The sequence below is a fragment of the Anabrus simplex genome, chromosome 9, assembly GCF_040414725.1.
Source record: "Anabrus simplex isolate iqAnaSimp1 chromosome 9, ASM4041472v1, whole genome shotgun sequence".
NCBI classification, from domain to species: Eukaryota; Metazoa; Arthropoda; class Insecta; order Orthoptera; family Tettigoniidae; genus Anabrus; species Anabrus simplex.
Window position 1 is genome coordinate 135036505 of NC_090273.1, and position 22510 is coordinate 135059014.

Consider the following 22510-nt stretch of genomic DNA (forward strand, 5'->3'; position numbering starts at 1 on the left):
GCTGTCATTCAAAGTTGAATTTCATAGTCTACTTTTTGTCATAGTTTCAGATGATTTCATGAGTATTAATGATACAGCCGGTAATACGTACAATTTCCTAATATTTCGTATGGCTACACAGTTCTGCATTATAAAACAAAGAAAATATTAATGTACCTGCATAATAGTGTTTGACTGAGATGGACGAATTGCCTGTTACAGGGGATAGCAGAGCACAAGCAGAAGGGGACAACAGTGGAACCGAAACGCTGAACAGAACTACCGACAACACACAGCCGTCTCATCAGCTCGTGAAGCCTTGGATAATTATTTTGTCTTGCCACCACTTAAAGGGACCCTCCTTACTTTCCAGCAATGCTTCATTAATGTACTTGTCATATTCTATTAACATGCCAGCCAACGGCGTAACAGGATTTGTAAAATGTTGAATACTGGAGTCGAACTTTCCCCACAAGAAATCTTCAACCGAGTCCCCTGCATGTTCATAACTAAGTATTTATTTATTTTCCACCTAGTCGATACAATGATCGAGTTTGTTTGCTTTAATGTTGTCAATTTATGTTAATTTTAAGGACACTTCCTCTAAAGCATTACTTTGTCAATTTATGTATTTTTCATTTCAGTGTTATGTGGCTGAAGATGCTGATAATATACGAAACATGTACCATTTTAACCATTACGTTGCATTAATCATTGTATCGACTAGGTGGAAAATAAATACTTATTTGTGAATCTACTGAAGTGTGATACGGACCATGAAGCTGATTTTAAGTAATCCCCTGCGTGTTGTTGCTCCTCTGAGTCCGCTGGTACCTCAACGCAGGAAATTCTCACAGATACAGCTTTCAGGATAGCAAATGTTTCACCTTATTGTACACTGCAGGAGACAAAAGCTTGCTACTTGAATCTGGGTTCAAGCAATGTAGCTTTAGCTAAAATGGTTCAGTCTTGAATGTCTCTGAACCACTTGTCAAGTTCTGTTTTGATTGTTGCAACCACAGATATTTCTCAAAATATTTATTCAAGAACTGAGTAAATAAAATCAGTCTGGAAACAGTCACTTGTTTCTCACAGCTTAAATCCTCTGTAATCTGCAGAAATGGTTCGAGAATTTTGTACATTTCATCCAATATACAATCTTCACAGGATAGAATGATCCCAGGACTCGCTAGCACCAGAGCTGACAACAGCTCAGTTTTTCACCACACTTTGAAACATAGCATACGTGGAATTCCATCTGATAGGCACCTCTTGCTTAAGAGTCTGCTCCGGAAGCACCATTTGTTTCTGGGTCCCTTTTAATTTAGAAAGGGCACGTGGGCTCCACACCTCTCTCACTTTTGCTTTGAGCTCTTAAATTTCCCCTATAACGTTCTGCACTATGAGAATTGAAGTGTGTGCAAAACATGGAATATGTTAACCTAGATTTCTTGCTGCCGCAATTATTCGGTGCACAGTCAGACACAACTGTCAATGTCCCATTCCCGGCATACCCACTATTCCACCAGCAATGTTTTCTGCACTGGCTTTCATAGTACATGAAACAGTCCAGTAAGGCACCACACAATTTAAAGTTTCGATCAAAATACATAGTTAAAGCAACATAACTTTCAGACTCTCCTGAGGTCCAACTGTCCGTAGTCGCGCAGCATTCTGTACTCATTCAGTTCAAACCAAAAGGAATATCTATTCAAATCATGAATTTAACTAATGGTATGAATAGGTGGACCCTTCTCTACCCTTTGATAGTGAAGCATGCTGTAGTATGCAAAAAACTGGCTTTTATTTATCTTTAACATTACTCAAATTGAGAAGTATATTCGATAAAGTTTTTTTTTGTGAAGGCAATACATAATTTGGATTTAAATTATGCAGCAATTCCCTAAACTCCAGCTCTTCAACTATTCTATTCAACTATGCTGTTTCACAGTACGTTTTAACACAATAATGTCCAACACTTTGCTTTTCAACACTGGAAGAGGTCTGGAAACAAAGTAGCTCATTTTGCTCTGTTCCAGGTTTTTTTTTTTTTGCCAGCGGCTGCGATAATTCTTCGGTAATGTTGAGGGTGTAAGTCTAATTGTTAAGGGCACCACAGTTTGTTACCCCATTCATAGTATCAGTGTTCACCCTAGAACCTAGAAGCCGTTTATACAGACCGCCCAGCTAACATAACCAAATATGTGCTAGATTATTTGAGTCACTGGGTGTTTCAAAGTTAAATTTAAATACTGTAAAACTGTTTATTTAAACGATAAATTTTCATTATCAGAATAATTGCATCAATTACATCGGAGTTTAAATGTCTAGATTGACTACCACAGTGTCATTCGCGAGCAACGACTGGATTAGCGTGGAATCGCATGCGATTTTGCACGACATCACAAACCTGTATGGCACTCCACAGCAATGAATGGTAAGCCCCGTGTTACATGATTATGAACAAACAGTAGAACACTAGAAGTTCAGAATACTATTATGTCATGTTTGTGATACTGCTAATAGTTCAGTCTTGCAGTTAATGTTTACATGTCTAACACAATTAATGCCCTGAGGGAAATAAACTGAAATTTTATATCCATCTTTTTACGCCCAATTTCCGCTTAGCTACTCATTCCTGACACCCGGCTGACGAAAATTTCTGGGGAGAACACCGAGCATAATGCGATCTAGCATGCAAAACAAAAAATATGCAAGAACCTATTTGTATTCATTGTTATTAGTATAAGCAAGTAAATCAAACTGAACAATACTGGGAACGCATGCCCTCATGCTTGAATGGTCATGTTACATCTCTAACCTCTATGACATCGCCCGTTCGCGTCGTATTTTATCTCTAACCTCTATGAGATCCGTTCGCGAAGGCTCAATGGAAGCTTTACCTCCACTGAGTTGGTGTGGAGCCTGGTAAACATATGTTGCGCGTAATAATAAAACTTAAGTTAGGACATTGAGGCTCTGGCGAGTAACAGCTGAAATGTAGCGTGCCTTTATTCATTACATGGTTGCGAATTGGTCAGTCCGTGCGGTATGACTTGACAGTCTTGTAATTAATCCGAATTATACAAGCAGCAGTGAAAGAAGAGAGAAACCCGACTTGGAAGGAATTTTCCATCAGATAATAAGTAGGTGAAGTCCTTTTTTCTAATTTTATTAAATATTGGATTTTCAAAATTATATTTCCCGTCCAGAATTTAATTTTCATTGAAATATTAAAAGTGTGAACTTTTCCTCATGCGCTACTGTAAATGACTGATTTACATTTTTGGCATAACCTCAAATCAACCTTCTGTAATTTCTTTTCTGAGATCAATATCCAGGTGTGATGCCACTTGTTTATTGCTCACAGGCAGTGAACATAAGTTGCTTCGTAATCCATATCATGGCATTTCGTCTACATGTTGACATCAGTGGCATCCGAAAACAGTCTGATTTAATCACTGCCATCAGGCGAAGTAATGATGGTTCCTAAGGTAGACAACCATATATCAACACGTGGCTCTCGCCATGCGCTCTGAAGTATCCCGGCCATTCTCCAATCAACGTGGAGACTGCAGATGTATACATAACCTTTGTTTACATCATTTCTGATTCCTCGAAGACTGCAGAAATACTGGAATATGCTTTGATTATGGCACGTTCTGATGATTTCCATCACATCCCTCAGTTTTAAGCCTATTCACTGCCCATGACCTCCCCCCTCTTGTGTGCTACAATTGTAGGGGGTTAACCTCTGTTACCCTCTTCAATTGAAGATCCTCTGCGTGGAGAGGGGGGACTAGTAGCTCCTTTCTTGCGATGCCGAATGGAGCCCTACTGGGTAACCATTCGGTATACAAGGAGGAGGAAGCTAAAGCACCACCCAACCCTAAGGTGTAACGCACCCCGTGCCGATGGGGTTGCACGGCACATGGGAGATGTGTCTTGAACGGAGCCTTTGAGATACTTGGCACCCTCTCGAAGTAAGTAGCCTACGGGGCTCTGCCTAGGCAGACATATTTCCCTAGCTACTTGTGGGACCTACATGAGTACCGTAGCCAGGCACCCAAAAACCGGAGAGCTCCTCTGGGGCCTCCGAGAGAAATACCAGCTCGACAACAACCAATGGGGACTCTTCGGAGATACCCTCGGATAGTACAACCTCAACAGTAAGGGAGCTCACTCTAGAGGTGGGAATCTTCTAATCCAAAAGAAGAAGAAACAGTGCTCTGGCGCTGAGAAGAGGAGGTACAAGAAGCCTTTAACACGTTGACGACGGCGTATTGTTTTCCTAGTTTATTCATTAGGAACGAAGTGAAAAATCAGAGATACTTGAACTCTAATGGATATATTACATACTATTACCCATCTTAATTACAGCCTATAGGCGTTGGGGTGCTCTGTGTGCTGAGACCGCCCGGCGGGTCTCATCGTCCACAAGTAACGCACGGGGTTCGGGCGCACTCTGTGACCCGCCGGCGACCTCACTGAAATTGGCGTTCTTTATGCAGCATTGTTTGTTTTGATCGAACGTAGTGTTGTGAAGCAACATGTTAAGTGTGTGTCTATTCGTATATTTGTACATATTTTTTCTTCATATAAAATGATTTGAGTAATGGAACAAGCATATTGAATAATTTCTTAATTATCCTACCTCCTATGTACTCCCTGCATGTCCCACTGTATACAAAGTTAGTATGCCTTATGTAGAGACGAACCAGAAAGGACGAAAGCATAATCTGTGAACGGCGCGCGATACGGCTCCAGTATATATAATGTGTTGTGAGACCGCCGGTGAGTCTCACTGTCCAGAAGTAGAGTTGGCGTGACCCGCCGGCGGGTCTCATAGTCGCCAAAGTGTTAAAGGCCCAGGAGCAGGCCAAAGAGGGCCTAACTCCTGGAGCTGAGAGGCCTACTACTGCCACAACAGCGACAACTGCGGGGGATCCAATGGGCACAAGAGGCGGGACCCTGAAAAGGGCTCTGCTCCTAGGGCACAGAGGACTCCACCCACCAAGACGCCAGTGGGAAAACTACTGTCGCGGGCAACCCCAGAAGATCGGTAAGCCCACAAAAGACCCAAGGTGGAGTATGCCAGGATAGCTAAAGCTGGGATCAGGATGGCCATAATGCCTGTAGGATATCCTGACCAGCAGCTAACTGAAAAACAGGTGGAGTCTGGAGGAGGCTATCACCAATTGAGCTTCCGGAGCGGGGACCCATTAAGCCCCAGTTCCTGGACTGCTATCTGTCGAGAGGAGCGGCCATCATTAATGCAGAAAATGACGCGACTGTAGCATGGCTTTCTAGTCTTGTTACAGATATGCAACCGCGGGAAGCAGCCAGGCTCACAATTGTGGGCATGGATAAACTCCTTTCCTATAAGAGAGTCATGGTCTGGATACCAGGACAACCAAAAGGACAAAAACGTCATTTTGGGAAGAATGGTACGCCATGGTCTAAATCCCAACAGCTGGAGAATCTACGACCGTAAGGAGGAGAAGAGAGGTGTCCAACTTGTGGTCAGCATGGACTCCAGAGATGTGGAAAAAGTGGTGGGGAAGAAGATTTTCTGCAGGGTGCATGTTGCTACCTTCACCCTGGTGGAGGGCAAACACGACAAGCAGAGGACCAACCCCACCACAGACAACAGACCACCAGGGGCGAAGAGTGGGAGCCTGGACAGGAGCCAGGGCCAACCAAGCCTCAGGATTCATCGCGGGAGACGGAGCTGCACGTTCTGGAGACCGCATAAGGTAAAGCATTGCATGCAGGTAAGGAATGATTATTTTCATACAAGCAAACATACAACATTGTATAGCGGCCTCTAAGGTACTTATAAGAAGTATCCAGAAAGGTAGGTTTTCGGTACCCCTGATACAAGAACCCTGGCTTAGACAGGGGCATATCATGGGACTAAAATGTGTAGGCTTCGCTCTATTCAGTGGAGTAGCGGAGGAGAAGCCTAGAGCATGTATACTAGTTAAGGATCATAACGCTTGGGCTATACCGGGCTTCATTACTAAAGACATTGTAGCAGTCCTAGTGAGATATGAAGAGAGCGGACAGCCAAGAGACCTGGTTGTCTGTTCTGCATATTTCCCAGGAGACTGAATCTCCACCCCCGCCGGAGTATTTCAGGAGACTGATGATATACTGTAGGAAACAAGGACTTAACCTCATAGTAAGATGTGACGCAAATGTTCATCACAGCATTTGGGGAAATAAATACACAAACCGAAGGGGAGAGAATTTCATAGAATTTCTATGTACAACTGATCTTGAGATCATGAACATAGGTGATACCTCTACCTTCATCAATAATAGGAGTAAGGGGATCATAGATCTTACCCTGGGTTCCATGGGAATCATACAGGAATTTAAAGACTGGAAAGTCTCTTTGGAGCCTTCCTTGTCAGATTATAGACACACTGTGTTTCATAAAAAGGGCTCCTTCGAGATCCCATCTTACAGAAATCCTAGACGAACCAACTGGACGTCTTTTAGGGAGGACGTGAGGTGGGGACTGGAAGGAGGACCCTCAAATATAATCAAGAACAAGGAGCTTGAGCTCAGTGTGAGCTTTCTCACACACACACTAGTTACCTCTTATGAATTAAACTGCCCAGTTGTTAAGGCAAAAAGAGTAACAAATCTTCAAGTGGAACAGTTATCTTTAACACCTGAGGAGAAACACACAAAGGCTCTGGAATAAATACAGGGAACTTCAAGATCAAGAAAGTCTAGATTCTTACAAAGAATCACAAACAAAGTACAGGTCAGAACTCAAAAAGGCTTCTAAAAAATCTTGGAGACAGTTTTGTGACTCCATCGAGAGTCAACATGAAGCGGCAAGGCTTCATAAAATTCTAACCTTGGATGGAAGGGCAAGGCTGGGCTCATTGAAGTCACTTTCGGGTGGATATACAACCACAGGGGGGGGGGGGGGGGGGGGGGCACCCTGAGCTTATTCCTTGATGCCCAATTTTCAGGTTCAATAGTCACGAATAGTGAAGTAGAATCAAGTGGATCCTTCAGACCCGATAGAAGTAGTTGGAAGGAAGCTGCAGAGATTGTTACTCCAAGAAGGGTGAAGTGGGCATTAGAATCTTCTGCCCCTTATAAAAGCCCAAGAATGGATGGGATCTTCCCAGCACTTCTTCAGGAAGCAGGCGCAGTCCTTATACCATACCTGGTCAGAATGTTTAGAGCCTGTCTCACTATGGGGTACATGTACTCCTTGTGGCGTCAGGCGAAGGTAGTGTATATACCTAAACCCGGAAGGCCTTCATATACTAGACCTAAGGATTATAGATCCATTAGTCTAATGTATTTTCTTCTTAAGACTTGTGAAAGACTGTTGGATAGACATATCAGGAAGAAAGTATTAAGAGACTGTCCCCTGCATCCTCATCAACATGCATACCAACCAGGGAAGTCAGTTGCGACGGCACTACACCAGCTTGTTTCTAGGCTGAAGCGCGCCTTGGATCAGCAACAACTTGCTATGGTGGTATTCCTAGATATAGAAGGGATCTTTAACTACACATCTTTGGGCTCCATAGAACTCAAGTCTAAAGAGAAGAGGAGCGAGCAGGATGCTCATAAAATGGATTATGGCCTCACTGCAGGGCCGTCAAGTTCTGTTTACCCTCAACGCAGTAATGTTGAGAGCTGATATATACAGGGGGTATCCACAGGGAGGAGTATTATCAACAACATTATGGTGTCTGGTAGTGGATGAACTACCTACCAGTTAAATGTTGGAGGAATTTATGCCCAAGGCTATGCAGATGACATTAGCCTGATGGCGGTGGGAAATTTCCCCAGTACGGTTTCAGAGCTCGCACAGAGCTCCCTACGTAGGGTGGAAAGGTGGTGCCACGACACAGACTTGTCGGTTAATCCCAACAAGACTGAGCTCGTGGTATTTACCAGGAGAAGGAGGCTGGACGGACTGTCAGAGCTTTTCCTATTTGCGAAAAAATTAGTTGAGACAACCTCAGTTAAGTACCTAGGGGTATTCCTTGAGGCAAGACTGAGTTGGAAGAAACATATAGACCATAAGGTGGATAAGGCTCGCAAGATTATGTAGGCCTGCCGTAGGGCCGTCGGAGACTTGGGGCCTAGGACCTAGGGTGGTCCAGTGGCTCTATATTTCTATTGTACGGCCCACGATCACCTTCGCATCTTTACTCTGGTGCCCAGGTTCAGAGAGTAAAACTGCAACCACCAAGTTAAAACAGTGTCCAAAGACTTGTGTGTCTAGGAATAACAGGGGCACTGGATACTACATTATGTGCAATGGAGGCCATCCTATGTCTTCCCCCCTTACATTTATATGTAAAGGAAATAGCAGGAATGAGTGCTTACAGTCTCTGGTCACTCAGAGGATAGTCCTTCAAGAATCCAAATAGAGGTCATGCTTCTATTCTTACAAGGCTTCACCAGACCTGCCCTACGACAATGATCGGGGACCTGATGAAGCCTAGTTTTAATCTGAATTATAAGTTCACAGTGGTGATACCCACAAGGGAGGAGTGGGCCACGGATACTGGGGCCTGTCTTAGGTCTGGGGGCCGTACATGGTACATAGATGGCTCGCGGACAGAGACGGGCACAGGCGCCGGGGTCCGAACATGGGTAAATATGCTACTGTTTTCCAGGCCGAAGTATATGCAATACTGGCCTGCGCTGTATATGTATGGAACATGCCTGGACATAGAAGATGCATCACCATTTGCAGTGATAGCCAGAAAGCGTTAAAAGCACTATGCGCAGTTAGAACATCAAAAATGGTATGGGAGTGCCAAAGGATGTTAGATCAACTGTGTGAATTTAGCCCAGTTACCCTATTATGGGTCCCTGGTCACACAGAAATCAGTGGAAATGAAGCTGACAAACTAGCGAAACAAGGCTCAAAAGGTCCTTTTTCTAGGACCAGAGCCCTTGCTAGGAGTATCACTCCGAAGTGTGAAACTGGTAATATCCCAGTGGACAAACCAGTCTCACTTAGGCATTTGGAAGAGGTTAACCATAGCAAGGCAGGCACATGAACTTATTAAAGGGCCTAGCCAAAGTTATAAGAAGGTCCTGATAAATTTGAATAGGACGAGAACACGAATGGTAGTTGGACTGTTGACAGGCCACAGACACCTACACATCATGAAAATCAGTCAGGATCCGATGTGTAGAAGATGCGGTAGGGAGGAAGAGACCTCCGTGCATGTGTTGTGTCAGTGCGAGGCTCTTGCAAGCACTAGACATCTATATCTTGGCTCACATTTTGTGAGCCTGGAAGACATCAGGAATGCCAATATCCAGACACTGGTGTCCTTTATAGGAGCACTAGGGCTGGACTAGGCAAACCCGTTTAAGGGACACAAAGGGTCTTCACAGACCTACGCGTGGAGCCGTGCGTGCCTCGCCCATTCCTTATTAATCTATCTGTCCATGACCTCAACAAACTTCAAAATACGTGAACAATTCATTTATAATTTTTTGTATGACCTACTCATTTACAATTTTTGGAAAAATCCAGTATTGCCTTGCCTGACAAAAAACAAATTAATTTCAATTAGAAGTACAGGATACTTTAATGTTGTTGCTAATATTTTGTGTTTACACAGTAGTGATAGTTAAGAAACCTCTCAGAAATCTATGGGTCTTTGGAATCTTTCTGCGTCCAGCTTGAATAAGTCGCGAAAGCACTGGAAAAGAATCAAACAAATCTTAAGAATAGATTCATAATGTATGAATTGTTAGAATCGATTCATGAAAAAGAATCATGCTGCCCAACTCTACTAAACGCCATGAACTATGAATCATGGGATGCAACACTAAAAGCAGTACTCCACTTCCTGGAGCCATTTTGTAAGTACACCGTAATCGAACTGGCTATCAGATCTCTAGGAGTATTAACAGACTGAATCTTGCCCAGTACTGTTCCCCCACCACCCCCCTTTCTTCTAGGTCTTAATAGATTCAGGCCCGGTTTCTTCAACTGTATGTTAAATTTTACTTAACCCTCGAACCGGTAGTTGGAATAGCTCTAACCGGTTGGTGTGCACCGCACATTTGCAGTACCTGATGTATGTCACTCTAACAGATGTATTATTCACAGAATATGCACATATAATACACCAAAACATTCAGCATGAACTGGAGTATGTAAAAAGTGGTTTGCATTTTGCCTCAATGTAATATATTTTATATTTTCCACCCCTCTAAATCCCCCTCAAAAATTAAAAAAAGTATTTTTTACTTACACATCGAATATAAATGACAAATCGCATTTTCATAAACTTTTTAAAATATACATTTTGTAGAGAAATTAATTCTGATGATAGGCATGCAAATTTTAAGTGAATAGTGTTAATACTTCGGGATTTATTCAATAAAAGGTACAGTAGTTGATAGAACTTATCGGTGGGCTTTCATAACCTATCTCAGGTGGCACAACACATCCATTCTGCTGCAGTAGGCCTTGAATTTACAGATGCATTTAATTCTGTTACATTATCTTCATCATTTAAATCCAAAAATGAGCCATCGTTTGTGCATAACACACAGTAAATAATGAAAGTAATTCACAACAAAATCACGTGTTTCAAAGCTGTTGTGTGAATTGGGACCTTCATTTGTTTCAAAGATATCGCACATAAATGGATGTATTTAACAACAAAACATTCCACATTCCAAGGAGAAAACATACCTGGTGAATGCTGCCATCTAACGGAAATGTTCACAACTTATTCTAGCTGTATTTACTGGTAAAGTCGACCTGACGATCTATCGTTAGCGGCGGTTGAGATAGGCGCACACCTGCCGATCTATCGTCAGCTACCGGTTCGAGGGTTAACAAATGTTACCTAACAATTGTTATTAATTTAACACTTTGTTTAAAAATGCCCTGTTTCACAAATACATTTTCAACATTTGTTACTAAACAATTATTGTTAAAGACAAATTAACACATTTCAGTGAGATTTCTGAACGTGTTTGGCAGTGAGCGTCTTTTGCTTCTTTACATTAAAGCGCCCCTAGTGGTGTGTTGAAATAATATTTCGTCACACAGACACATGGTTGACATTATTATAGGTTATAGTTAGTTGTTATGAGGTTTAACACAGGGCTGCTGCCAGGTTAATTTAAGACAAGTAATAACAATTTGTAAGAGTTAACAATCCTTGATGAGGCGACCATTTTGTTAAATTATATGTTAAGTATCCTTAACAGCAGAGTTAGCTGCCTCTGTGGATCTGTGGTAGAGTGTCGGCCTCCGGATCCCAAGATAGCGGGTTCAAACCCGGCAGAGGTAGTCGGATTTTTGAAGGGCGGAAAAAAGTCCAATCGACACTCCATGTCGTACGATGTCGGCATGTAAAAGATCTCTGGTGATACATTTGGTATTTACCCGACAAAATTAATTAAATCTCAGCCATAGACGCCCAAGAGAGATCCGGTTTACTCTAGGTCCGCTAGATGGCAGACAGAGTAAACCGGAACGTCGAAATTGACGAGCAGACAGCCAGATGGCGTCAAATCGAAATGTCTGCAAACGGTAGCTGAGGCCATACGATTATTATTATTATTATTATTAAACAGCAGAGTTAACACTTAACATTCGTTGAAGAAACCGGGCCTCAATGTATAGCACAACATATCCCATCACAGTGATAAGACAAATCCTGTGACACCTATGCTGTCTGAACTCCACACTTTTGAATAAAGCCACAACACAAAGGATATTCATTTATTTATTTAGTGGAAGAAACATATCCATTCTCTGTAAAAAGGATATGTGACCATACCACATCCACAGCAATCGACGTTATTAAAAATGTTTAACCACTCTGGATTCAAACCTACACTTGCATGACCTAGTTTCATATTCACTATGGTACGCACTTCTGCCACCTTAGCCACAGTGAGATCTGACATGTTCGCCATCTATACAGCGCACGTTCACGAGCTTGATGTGCACTTTCTGAACCATAAGCGATACTTGCAGCTGTGACAGTTTTGAACTGTCATTAAAGTGGCTACCATTCAACTACAATTTGCGCCAATGATTTTTTTTTTTGCTATTTGCTTTACGTCGCACCGACACAAGACAGTTCTCATGGTGACGATGGGACAGTGGGACAGGAAAGGCTTAGGAATGGGAAGGAAGTGGCCGCGGCCTTAAGGTACAGCCCCAGCAACTGCCTAGTGTGAACGTGGGGAAACCACGGAAAACCATCTTCAGGACTGCTGACAGTGGGGTTCAACCCCACTATCTCCCGGATGCGAGCTCACAGCAGCGCACCCCTAACCGCACTGCCAACTCATCCGGTACCAATGATTCCAGCAGTATCCCAAAATTCTGAATATCCCAAACACACAGGGAGTGGAATGACAAGTAAAACCACACAGGGAAAAAACCCAACTACAACCACACCCACCCTAAGAAAACACACACTTTATCTGGTATTTTTTATTCCATCAATGCCAGCCTAACATCAGAACATACATCTAAACATATCAAATGTTGTGTAAATATGAGCAATCAATGTAAGATAAAGAATATATTTCAAGAGAGTCAATAGGATATAAGATAAGATACTTACTTCTGATTGTTAATGTTGTTGAGTCCTGGCATAACATGATTAGAATTAATGTGTGTTTCTGTCATCATTGTGACGGCTTATAAAGGCCAGTTCAGGCCTACAAAATTCTTCCGATATATCAAGTAGAGACTGTCCACTTTTCAACAAGCCTTTTGATGCAAATATCACAATATACTGGTTCTCAACCAATCATACGAATCCAGGAATAGTAAATTCTGAAAAGGACAAATTATCAGTAGTAAAAAGTATACAAATTCTATATTAACAAATTATGTTCTAGAACAGACAAAAAAATGCTGGATTAACAAAACCAACGCAGTATTATACAACACTGACAAACAGTCCAGTACAAATTTCCAAAAATACATACAGTAACAATTTACAATAGAAATGAAAATATGTGGTCCAATTCACTCCCGAAATTGCCAAACTTTTGCTCAGCAGGCTATGCCTGAAGTATGTCCCAAATCTGTAAGAAAATATTAAATTTTAACAGGCCAAGTTATCAAGGGCACCACCAAACAGCAGCTGGAATAATTTCATACACAAAAATCTTTGAATATTTGGCTCACATTAGAATATATTTCCCTGAACAGTTTCTGTAGAACGTAGACCCTGGTAGTGATAGCTGTGTAATTCAAACCGCTATTACAAAAACTTAGACTTTAAAGAATACAGTAAACTCTCAAGTTTTCACCAGTATATTTTTAGTTTCCAATGATGTAACTAAAGAACCCAGCCCCCACTCCACTACTACAGTGACAGGTACCTTTAGAAAATTTCGAAGAGTCTGCACGCTGTTACAGTCTCATTACCGCCGTAAGACTTTATCTGTGTCGATGTGACGAAAACCAGATTATTGCAGCTTCATCCCTTCATAAATATTGTAGCCATGCATCCATTGGATTTATGACTCCGTCACAATAATACCCTTCCCCCACTACCCAGCAAATCTGTCAAATCAGTAGCAGTATAACAGTTCCTGCGAACAGTAGTGAGCGCATTTGTACCTTACTCTTAGGCCGCGTGCACACTTGCGCGCTTCGCATAGTGTGTTGCGTTTTGCTCAACGCTAAGTCACACTAAGCATAACCAGTGCTTTGTTCCTAAGCCAGGTGTTCACACAGCCCGCGCTCTGCTGCGCTGAACGCCTACCTTACAGCTAAGCGAAGCGCCAGACAACGTGCAGTGTTGGTCAATTGCTTAGCGTTACCTAGCTTGTTCTAAAGCTATGTAAGAAGAAATTATTCATGAAGTGTTTCAAAGAGAAGAAATATGGAACCGAAGACACAAAAACTATAAAAATGTAACTGTTTTGCAAAACAAGTGGACTTACGTATCTACAACAGTTTTATCGCATTCCTACAGTAAACATATACAGTAATATTACTTCTACTGTCACACTTTACTGGGCTTAACATTGTGACAGGATGAAATTGCGTATGGATTTTAGTGTCGGAAGTGTCCGAGGAGAAGTTCGGCTTGCCAGGCGCAGGTCTTTTGAATTGACGCCCGTAGGTGACCTGCATCGTGATGAGGGTGAAATGATTATGAATACACACATACACCCAGCCCCCGTGCCAATGGAATTTACTAATTATGATTACAATTCCCGACTCTGCCATGAATTGAACCCGGGACTCCTGTGACCAAAGGCCGGTACGGTAACCATTTAGCCATGTAGTCGGACACTTTGTGACAAAGTGCATAGAATCTATAATTTTGCAAATGGAGGGTGGTAACATGAAGAATATCACTCTGCAGCTAGGAGTGGGTTTGGAAGTAAATATAATATTTGTCACACATTTACTTCACTTTTGTTACAATGATAAATTGTGTATGCTAATTGTAACAGTATTGTAAATTACTATTTATAATTCTATAAAGAGCGTGATTTAGCCGGAAATTTAATTTCCACGTGTTTGCTTCTTCCTCACGATCATTCAACCTCTCTTAAACTACTGCTCTCCTATTTGGACAACAGCCTCAACCTCCAATACTAAGCAGTTAGAGCAGTGTCCTCCTTTGCTGCAATTGTAAGGTACAGAAACCCCAAGCTCAGATTTCTGTCTACACAGCAGGTATTAATGGTAATTAATATATCACCGCTGCACATCAGGCGACAGGTAGCTGACCTGAGTTTCCTCCACGGGATCTTAAATGGGCATTACCGCTCGGAACATCTTGTCTCACTCTTCTCTCCGTGTTCTTTCCCGCTCCACCAGAACCAAAGACCTTCTCCACACTCAGCACTCAATACTTCAACAATCTTTCCTAATCCGCCTCCCAACACTCTTTAACAATATTAATAGGAGACATTTGCCTGCTGCCATTTCTTGATGGATACAGTACTTTTGTATCCATCTCTTGGCACAGGCCAGAGTAAAGTGTAGCTGTCACCGAAGTCCCAGTCTCATCCATGGCTGTGACAATATGGAAGCTGCTGGGGTATGGGTGGTGCTGAGTAATAGCATTCAGAGCATGACTAGTGCATCTGAGTATTATGAAAGGTGTTGCTCATAGGGTCAGTCATGCTGCAATAGCACTTTCTGACCCAGTGAGGAAAGCAATGGCAAACTACCTCACTCCTCGTCTTGCCTAGTACGCCTAATTTTGGTGCTGCCATTGGTTTTTGCGGTTTCCTTATAACCGCATAACCTTTGGTGGTGCTATTTGAGGATCCAACCACCCACTTTGCTGATGGCCTAACAGACAGACAATGAGAGACAAGAGCTTGATGTAGCATCAAATAAAAGTGTATTCGAGAGGTGTGTAAATAGCCTCTTAAAAATAAGTTGATGTGATGGGATTATACCGCCATCTTGACCCACGACGACTTGGCTATGAACGTGGACATTCTCATGTTTTTCGATTTGGACAGTTATTAGTAGGCTGTGTACCTGATCTTGTTATATTTTGTTATGTTTGTTATATTTTATTATGAAAGTTTACGTTTGTTAAATAGTCTGTTGACAGTGCAAGTGAAATTTGCTCAGTGTAGCTGTATCTTGTGCTTTGTGAATAAATACATTTTTTTTTTTAATCTTAATTTTAAGTAAATTCTAAGTTTAAGAACAAAACAATAAAATTGACACTTATGGTGCATAACTGGTACCTTCAATACAATTGAAAACAGGTGTGTAAATCATATTTTTCTAAAAATACTGGAAGGAATAGTACAACTGACAAACATAATTACTCCTATGTGATCCAGTTTATTCTTTTACCATACTTTTTTCTTTCAAAATATCTCTTAGGTATAGTACTCTCCAAAACAAGGTGTGCAAAGAGGGGTCTATCACAGGCATCGTCAATCGAGAGCGATATGCCTTCGGAGCCAGTTTGCTCCCCGCTCTCGAGGAAAGAGAACAGCTTAGCGAGCAAGTAGGGGAAGTGCATGACGTAGTACGTACTGCAGGTCAGTGGCGCAAAGGTATAGCACATCCTTCTGGACAGGTTACATTGCGACACGCAATTTCGTGAACCCGCAACATTTCGTGAATTGCGTGAACTCGCGAGAGGTAACACTAGTGTGTTTCCATCTTTATCCTCACACCACACGATGTTCAACTCTAATCAGTTAATGTTGCATTACTATGGAAGAGATTTCAGCACAGTGTAGGCCATGAACGCCACAAGTTTCAACCTTCTTGGGAAGAAGAGTATTTATTTAATAGTTCAAAGAAAATAACACAGCAAAATGTGTAATATGGAATCAAATTTTTTTTAAACATTAGAAGAATATAAGAAGGTTTTAATGTCACTATGAGAGTGGGTTTTTACGATATTCAGGCGTTAGAAAAGGATCGGCAGGTGTTCGGTATTCCCTTCTCAGTGGATGTGCCAACTGTTAGACCATAACTGCAGCTAGAACTGAGACTTACAGTGTGATACTCAAATGAAAGATAGGTTTGCAAACACAAACAGTTTGACTGAATTTTATGTGTGTTTTCCACGGGAGAGATTTCATAGTGTACACTTTTAATGCTCATATTGTAAGTAAATTCAGGTCAACTTAGTTATGTGAACAAATGTTTTCATTAATGAAGATTTGTAAATCTAGACACAGAAGTAGGCTCACCGATGAAAACTAAGTGTGTTTTGCGACTTGCCAGAACGCAAACGGTAGTACCAAACATTGACACACTACTATCTAAATGAACCCAAAGATCCCGTGAAGGAGTACACCACTGATATGTTTTAGTTCGTGTGTTTTATTTGTTGTCATAGTCATAAATGTCATACAAATATTGACATGTATGTTAATGAGAGTGAAAGAATATGTACAAATCACATAAATTGTATTTTCTTTCGGTAAATGAACGTGTCCCAAACCTTCAGTTAATTGTGAAAATGTACTTATTCCGGAAATATTGCACTCTGCTGTATATTTCCTTTGTCAATGAATAATTTTCTTGTCCTGTTAAACTAAGTAATCTGTGTCCTGTTCGTCTCTTATGATTCATGCTGCAAATTATTATCATTATTATTATTATTATTATTATTATTATTATTATAATAAAAGCTGTTGTTCATATGGTAACATATCCGAACAGCAAGTACAGTACGTAAATACAAAGTATGTTACAAGTGTTTATTTATATATCCAATTGAATAGGTGGATATATAAAACACTTGTAACATACTTTGTATTTACGTACATTTCAATACGGACCTAACATGAGAATTATAACATGTAAGTACAGTACGGTTAAGGTATGCAACCTGCCTGTCAGCTGCTGCTCTCGTCACGTGACCAACACCTATCCCGAGCGGAGCAAGTAAAACCGGCTCCCTAGAGTAACTACATGATGACATGGTCTATCACACCAATAGTCTTCATCCTATTTCTCTTCAGAGGGTCAATCAACAAAATAGTTGACAGGCAAACAATTCTGCACAGTTATGCCTTGACACTAATACAAATTAAACTTTTCCTTTACATCTTGCGTTTTCTGTGACAAATAAGTAGCAATTGTTCATATGACAAAATCACGATCATAATTATGATCAACTGCTTCACTGAAACTGACACTACAAGGCTTAAATCATACAAAAATGAAAATGTCACCATACCTGAAAATGGCCGATTAAAATGAGACGAGTGCATAGGAGGAAACCCATCTATAGTAACCCATTTTCTTCCATCAGTTTGCTTAGCCATCTTTGAAACAGAAAGCTGAACTTGGTCCTCAACTTCCGCACCATCGTCTCCCAAGGAAATACAAATTTTTCTCTCAGACAATATATAATCGCAATCACCATCATAAATAGCTCCCTCTGTGAATCAGTGCCTCCAGATCAAGATAGAGGGTTCAAACCCAGCACAGACATCTCTAGCAAAGCCTTTGATGTTTACTGACAAAATGAATAAAAACTCTGCAATAGGCTGCCTCAGTCCCGTCTCTCCATCTACTGCAGTAAAATGGAATATCAAAACTGCCACAACCTACATGGTGTTATGTCAAAATGCCAGCAAATGATAAACAGGACCATAATGATTATCACCAATATGCAATTATTTCATTGCTGCCATTCTGTATCTCTTTCTACGACAACTTCTGCAACCTGAATCAGAATCAGACATTAAATTTTCCCAAATCACATTTCTTTAAAATCCAATATTACATTTTTTTAATGATATTTATGCACATGCACCAATGCACTCATTATGATAGTAGAACTGTTGCTTTAAATAAGATTTTTGGGTTCAATGATTAATGAAACCCTACAGCCACTTGACAACCCTGTATAATTACATTAAGCCTAGAGCCAATAACAATGGCAGGTTTTGCTGAATGGAGTCATTCTGCTGCAGCGATCTTTTGCACCAGTCCAAGTCCTACTCACTTGCTAGTGGAATAGGTGTCCTATATACATCTAACATACTGTTACCTCAACTTCATATCAAACTAAGGCTTATTAGACAATTCATTAAAGCTATAAATAATGGTGAAAACTTTCAATTCGTGTGTCATCTATTCCCAGTTATCAATGATGCCAAAATCAAAGAGCATCTTCACATGTCCAGATATCAGAAAACTTCTTTCTGATGCTAATTTTGAAGACTGTGTGTGCAGCAGAACGATCGGCATGGAAAGCATTCCAAGATGTAGTTAAAAACTTTCTTGGCAACACAAAGGATCCAGACAACAAATGGTGGAGAGAATGTTTCTTTCCAAGATTTAGGCTGCAGCATGAGCTTAAAAAGTGCACATTACATTCACATCTGGACTATTTCCATGAGAACCTAGGAATGCTGAGCAAAGAGCAAGGAGAAAGATCTAAGAGAAATGGAATGCAGATCATCATGAATTCCTTCCAGTAAGCCGGGTAGGATGTTTTAGAACGATGTGCTGCCATTTGCTACCCGGTCTTCGTAGTATGCTTCTCTCTCTAGGGCACCCCATGTTTCTCCTCTCTAAGTCTTCTTCAATGAGAAAATTAGAGGAATGCAGATATCAAGGGAAATGGAACAAGAACATGCTGGCAGATTACTGCTTGTTACTGAAGAGAAAGTCAATTACAGCTCACAAGCAAAAAGCAACTTCTTTAAAGTAAGTCAAGATATGACAAAAATTGAAACTATAGATCCATTCTAGAACATATTACCAGTAAAATAGTGCAAAGCAGTTTTTAGATTCTTTTAATTAGCTTTTTTTTCTCAAACCAGTTTACACATTACTTTTATATTCTCATACATATAACAGAAGTGTTCAGATGAGTAAAAATTAGTAAAGCAATAATAGCGTAGGCCTATAATAATCCTGCATGTATGAGAGTCATTCATTTTGATTATGCTAAGAAGCCTGGTGCGATTGAAAAAACTGACTTTAGATCCAAAATGTGTCGGAATTTTGTCACGCAGTATTCTTTTACACGCCAGTAAAGGTACTGACAACAGGCCAGATATACTTTACCACCTTCAAATACCATTAGACTGAGCCAATATTAAACTATCGTACTTGGACTCAGAAGACCAAAGCTTCAACAGTCAGCCATTTCAACCTGACTTCCATCAAAGTGCAACTAAGAAAGCCATTACGGATCACACTCCGCAGCAGAGATGGCAGCAGTAGTACCTATGAAAGATGTATAGAGTTGGCTCTACAAGTTCAACCTATCATCCATTCTTATATGTGTAGCTCCCATTGTCTGTTGAATTACTATCAAGTTCTTTTACCATGCTGTACAGTGTTTCATGTACCTTGTGTACAGATTACCAATCCAAGACAATTAGTCTCCCCAGGCAGTTAAAATTAACTTTAAGGTGATCTCTGTGCCTTGCATTATATCCTCTTCCGGCAAATATGTTTTATTCTCTAACAATGAAATTCGAATTTCCCTCCAATTTTACTTGTGTGTGTTCTCAAAGGATCTCTAAACTTCACTGTTCAACATTCTATAACCTCCTTGGTAGCACTCAGCAAGATGGCGGAAAGTGAAGACATGGACACATCACAGGACAGCCGACTTACTGGTAAATACTTCATTTACGGGCTTGTCTGGTAAACTCTTTCAGTTAATTTCTGGTAATCAAAGACCCGAACTGACAAATAATGCAGAAATGTATTTTAGAAGTGAAGCTTCCACGGTGTGAAGAATTATTTAATTTATTTTCCGGGTTGAACCGTGTTGTACTTGTACGCATATCACGTACAGTTTGCCGACGTTTCGAATACATTGCAGTATTCATTGTCAAGGCGACTGAAATACCCCTACTCGATCCGAGGTAATCAGTCTCCCAGGCAGAGTTACACTACTAGAGTGGCCTTGATCTTTGCCTTTTATATCCTAGCCTATCTGGCTGGAGTAAGCCCTGGCTGTCTCGCGAGGCTTCTGGAAAGTTTATGTCACAGCCAGGTAGTGGGGGCTTGCCCGCGCTGTTATGTAATGGGGTTGCGGCCCGTGTGTTTATGTTGTGGTCTGTATGTCTTAAACTATGAATGATGGGCATCCAAGAATTACTGATTTTGTATCCTTCTTCTAAATTTATGTTATTCGGATGTTTCTTGATTTCGATAGCCTCGCGGATTTTTCTTTCCAGATTCCAAGGGATAGCTGCTAGGATCTTGGTCTTGTCAAATGATATTCCGTGCCTAGTTTCGTAGGAATGCTTGGCTACTGCTGAAATATCTGTGTTTTGGTTCTTGGTGTGACGGATATGTTCTTTTAGGCGGGTGGAGATCAGACGTTTTGTCTCACCTACATAACAGGCTCCGCAGCTACATTCAATGTGATACACTCCAGGGGCCTGTAATTCTATTGTGTCTTTTACTGGTGGTAGATAACGGGCTAGCTTACGGTGAGGTTGATAGATAGTTTTTATGTTGTATTTGTCCAGTATCTTGCCGATCCTGTCTGTAGTGTTTTTAATGTACATACATGTACAATGTCCATACATTAAAAACACTACAGACAGGATCGGCAAGATACTGGACAAATACAACATAAAAACTATCTATCAACCTCACCGTAAGCTAGCCCGTTATCTACCACCAGTAAAAGACACAATAGAATTACAGGCCCCTGGAGTGTATCACATTGAATGTAGCTGCGGAGCCTGTTATGTAGGTGAGACAAAACGTCTGATCTCCACCCACCTAAAAGAACATATCCGTCACACCAAGAACCAAAACACAGATATTTCAGCAGTAGCCAAGCATTCCTACGAAACTAGGCACGGAATATCATTTGACAAGACCAAGATCCTAGCAGCTATCCCTTGGAATCTGGAAAGAAAAATCCGCGAGGCTATCGAAATCAAGAAACATCCGAATAACATAAATTTAGAAGAAGGATACAAAATCAGTAATTCTTGGATGCCCATCATTCATAGTTTAAGACATACAGACCACAACATAAACACACGGGCCGCAACCCCATTACATAACAGCGCGGGCAAGCCCCCACTACCTGGCTGTGACAAACTTTCCAGAAGCCTCGCGAGACAGCCAGGGCTTACGCCAGCCAGATAGGCTAGGATATAAAAGGCCAAGATCAAGGCCACTCTAGTAGTGTAACTCTGCCTGGGAGACTGATTACCTCGGATCGAGTAGGGGTATTTCAGTCGCCTTGACAATGAACACTGCAATGTATTCGAAACGTCGGCAAACTGTACGTGATATGCGTACAAGTACAACACGGTTCAACCCGGAAAATAAATTAAATAACAGAAATGTATTGTTTTTATTTGGTGTCGATTGTATGTGCATGCAAATTATTCTGTCCACACATATGGACATTAGGTCTCTATAACAATAGCTGGGTAAGAATATTTGTGCACGCATGTGAACATTTGGTCTTGCCAACAATAAGTTGCTCAAGGTTGCCATGGTACCTAAATCTACATTAATCTAGAACACATAGGTGAAACTCTCATAAATAATCATACTTAGTTACACAATCAATTATGTTTCTAGGGTTGTCAACTAGGTGCAGGGGAACGAGCAGTCCTTCGCCTAAATGAAACTTGTCCTCCGGGAACAAATGTGTATTTCAAACGCTTCTTCACGGGCTTAGCCTTGTTGGAGTCATTAAAAACAAAGGGGATCACAGGAACTGGAACTGTCCTAACTACAAGATTTCAGAATGTTGGGTTAAAGACACATAACTGCTAAATGAAGGGCGTGGCTCCTACAACAGCAAAGTGCGGGGAAGACAAGAAGGTACTATTGATGAAGTGGGCGGACAATAAAGTAACAAAGGCCTCGACAATACACGGAGTTGATCCTGTACGTCAAGTTCGGAGGTATTCGAGGAAAGAATACATCATGGTCGAACAGCCCAACTTAGTGAACAAGTACAACATGGGTGGAGTTGACTTATTGAAGTGCCTAACTGCCCATTACAGGTCTTATCACAAAACCAAAAAATGGCCTGTACGATTTCTAGAACATTACATGGACACGGCTTGTGTA

The 22510-nt window shown here is 41.2% G+C and overlaps 1 protein-coding gene across 4 annotated transcripts in view; it reads right to left on the minus strand.

The window, feature by feature from the left end:
* Positions 1–22510, minus strand: part of LOC136881076 (ATP-dependent RNA helicase me31b) — a 143583-nt gene that overhangs the window by 111052 nt on the left and 10021 nt on the right. For all 4 annotated transcript variants that reach the window (XM_067153690.2, XM_067153692.2, XM_067153691.2 and 1 more), the window contains one exon: positions 12591–12805. In XM_067153690.2, coding sequence (XP_067009791.1) covers positions 12591–12658 — 68 coding nt within the window. In that variant the 5' untranslated portion in view covers positions 12659–12805. The remainder of the gene's footprint in view (positions 1–12590; positions 12806–22510) is intronic.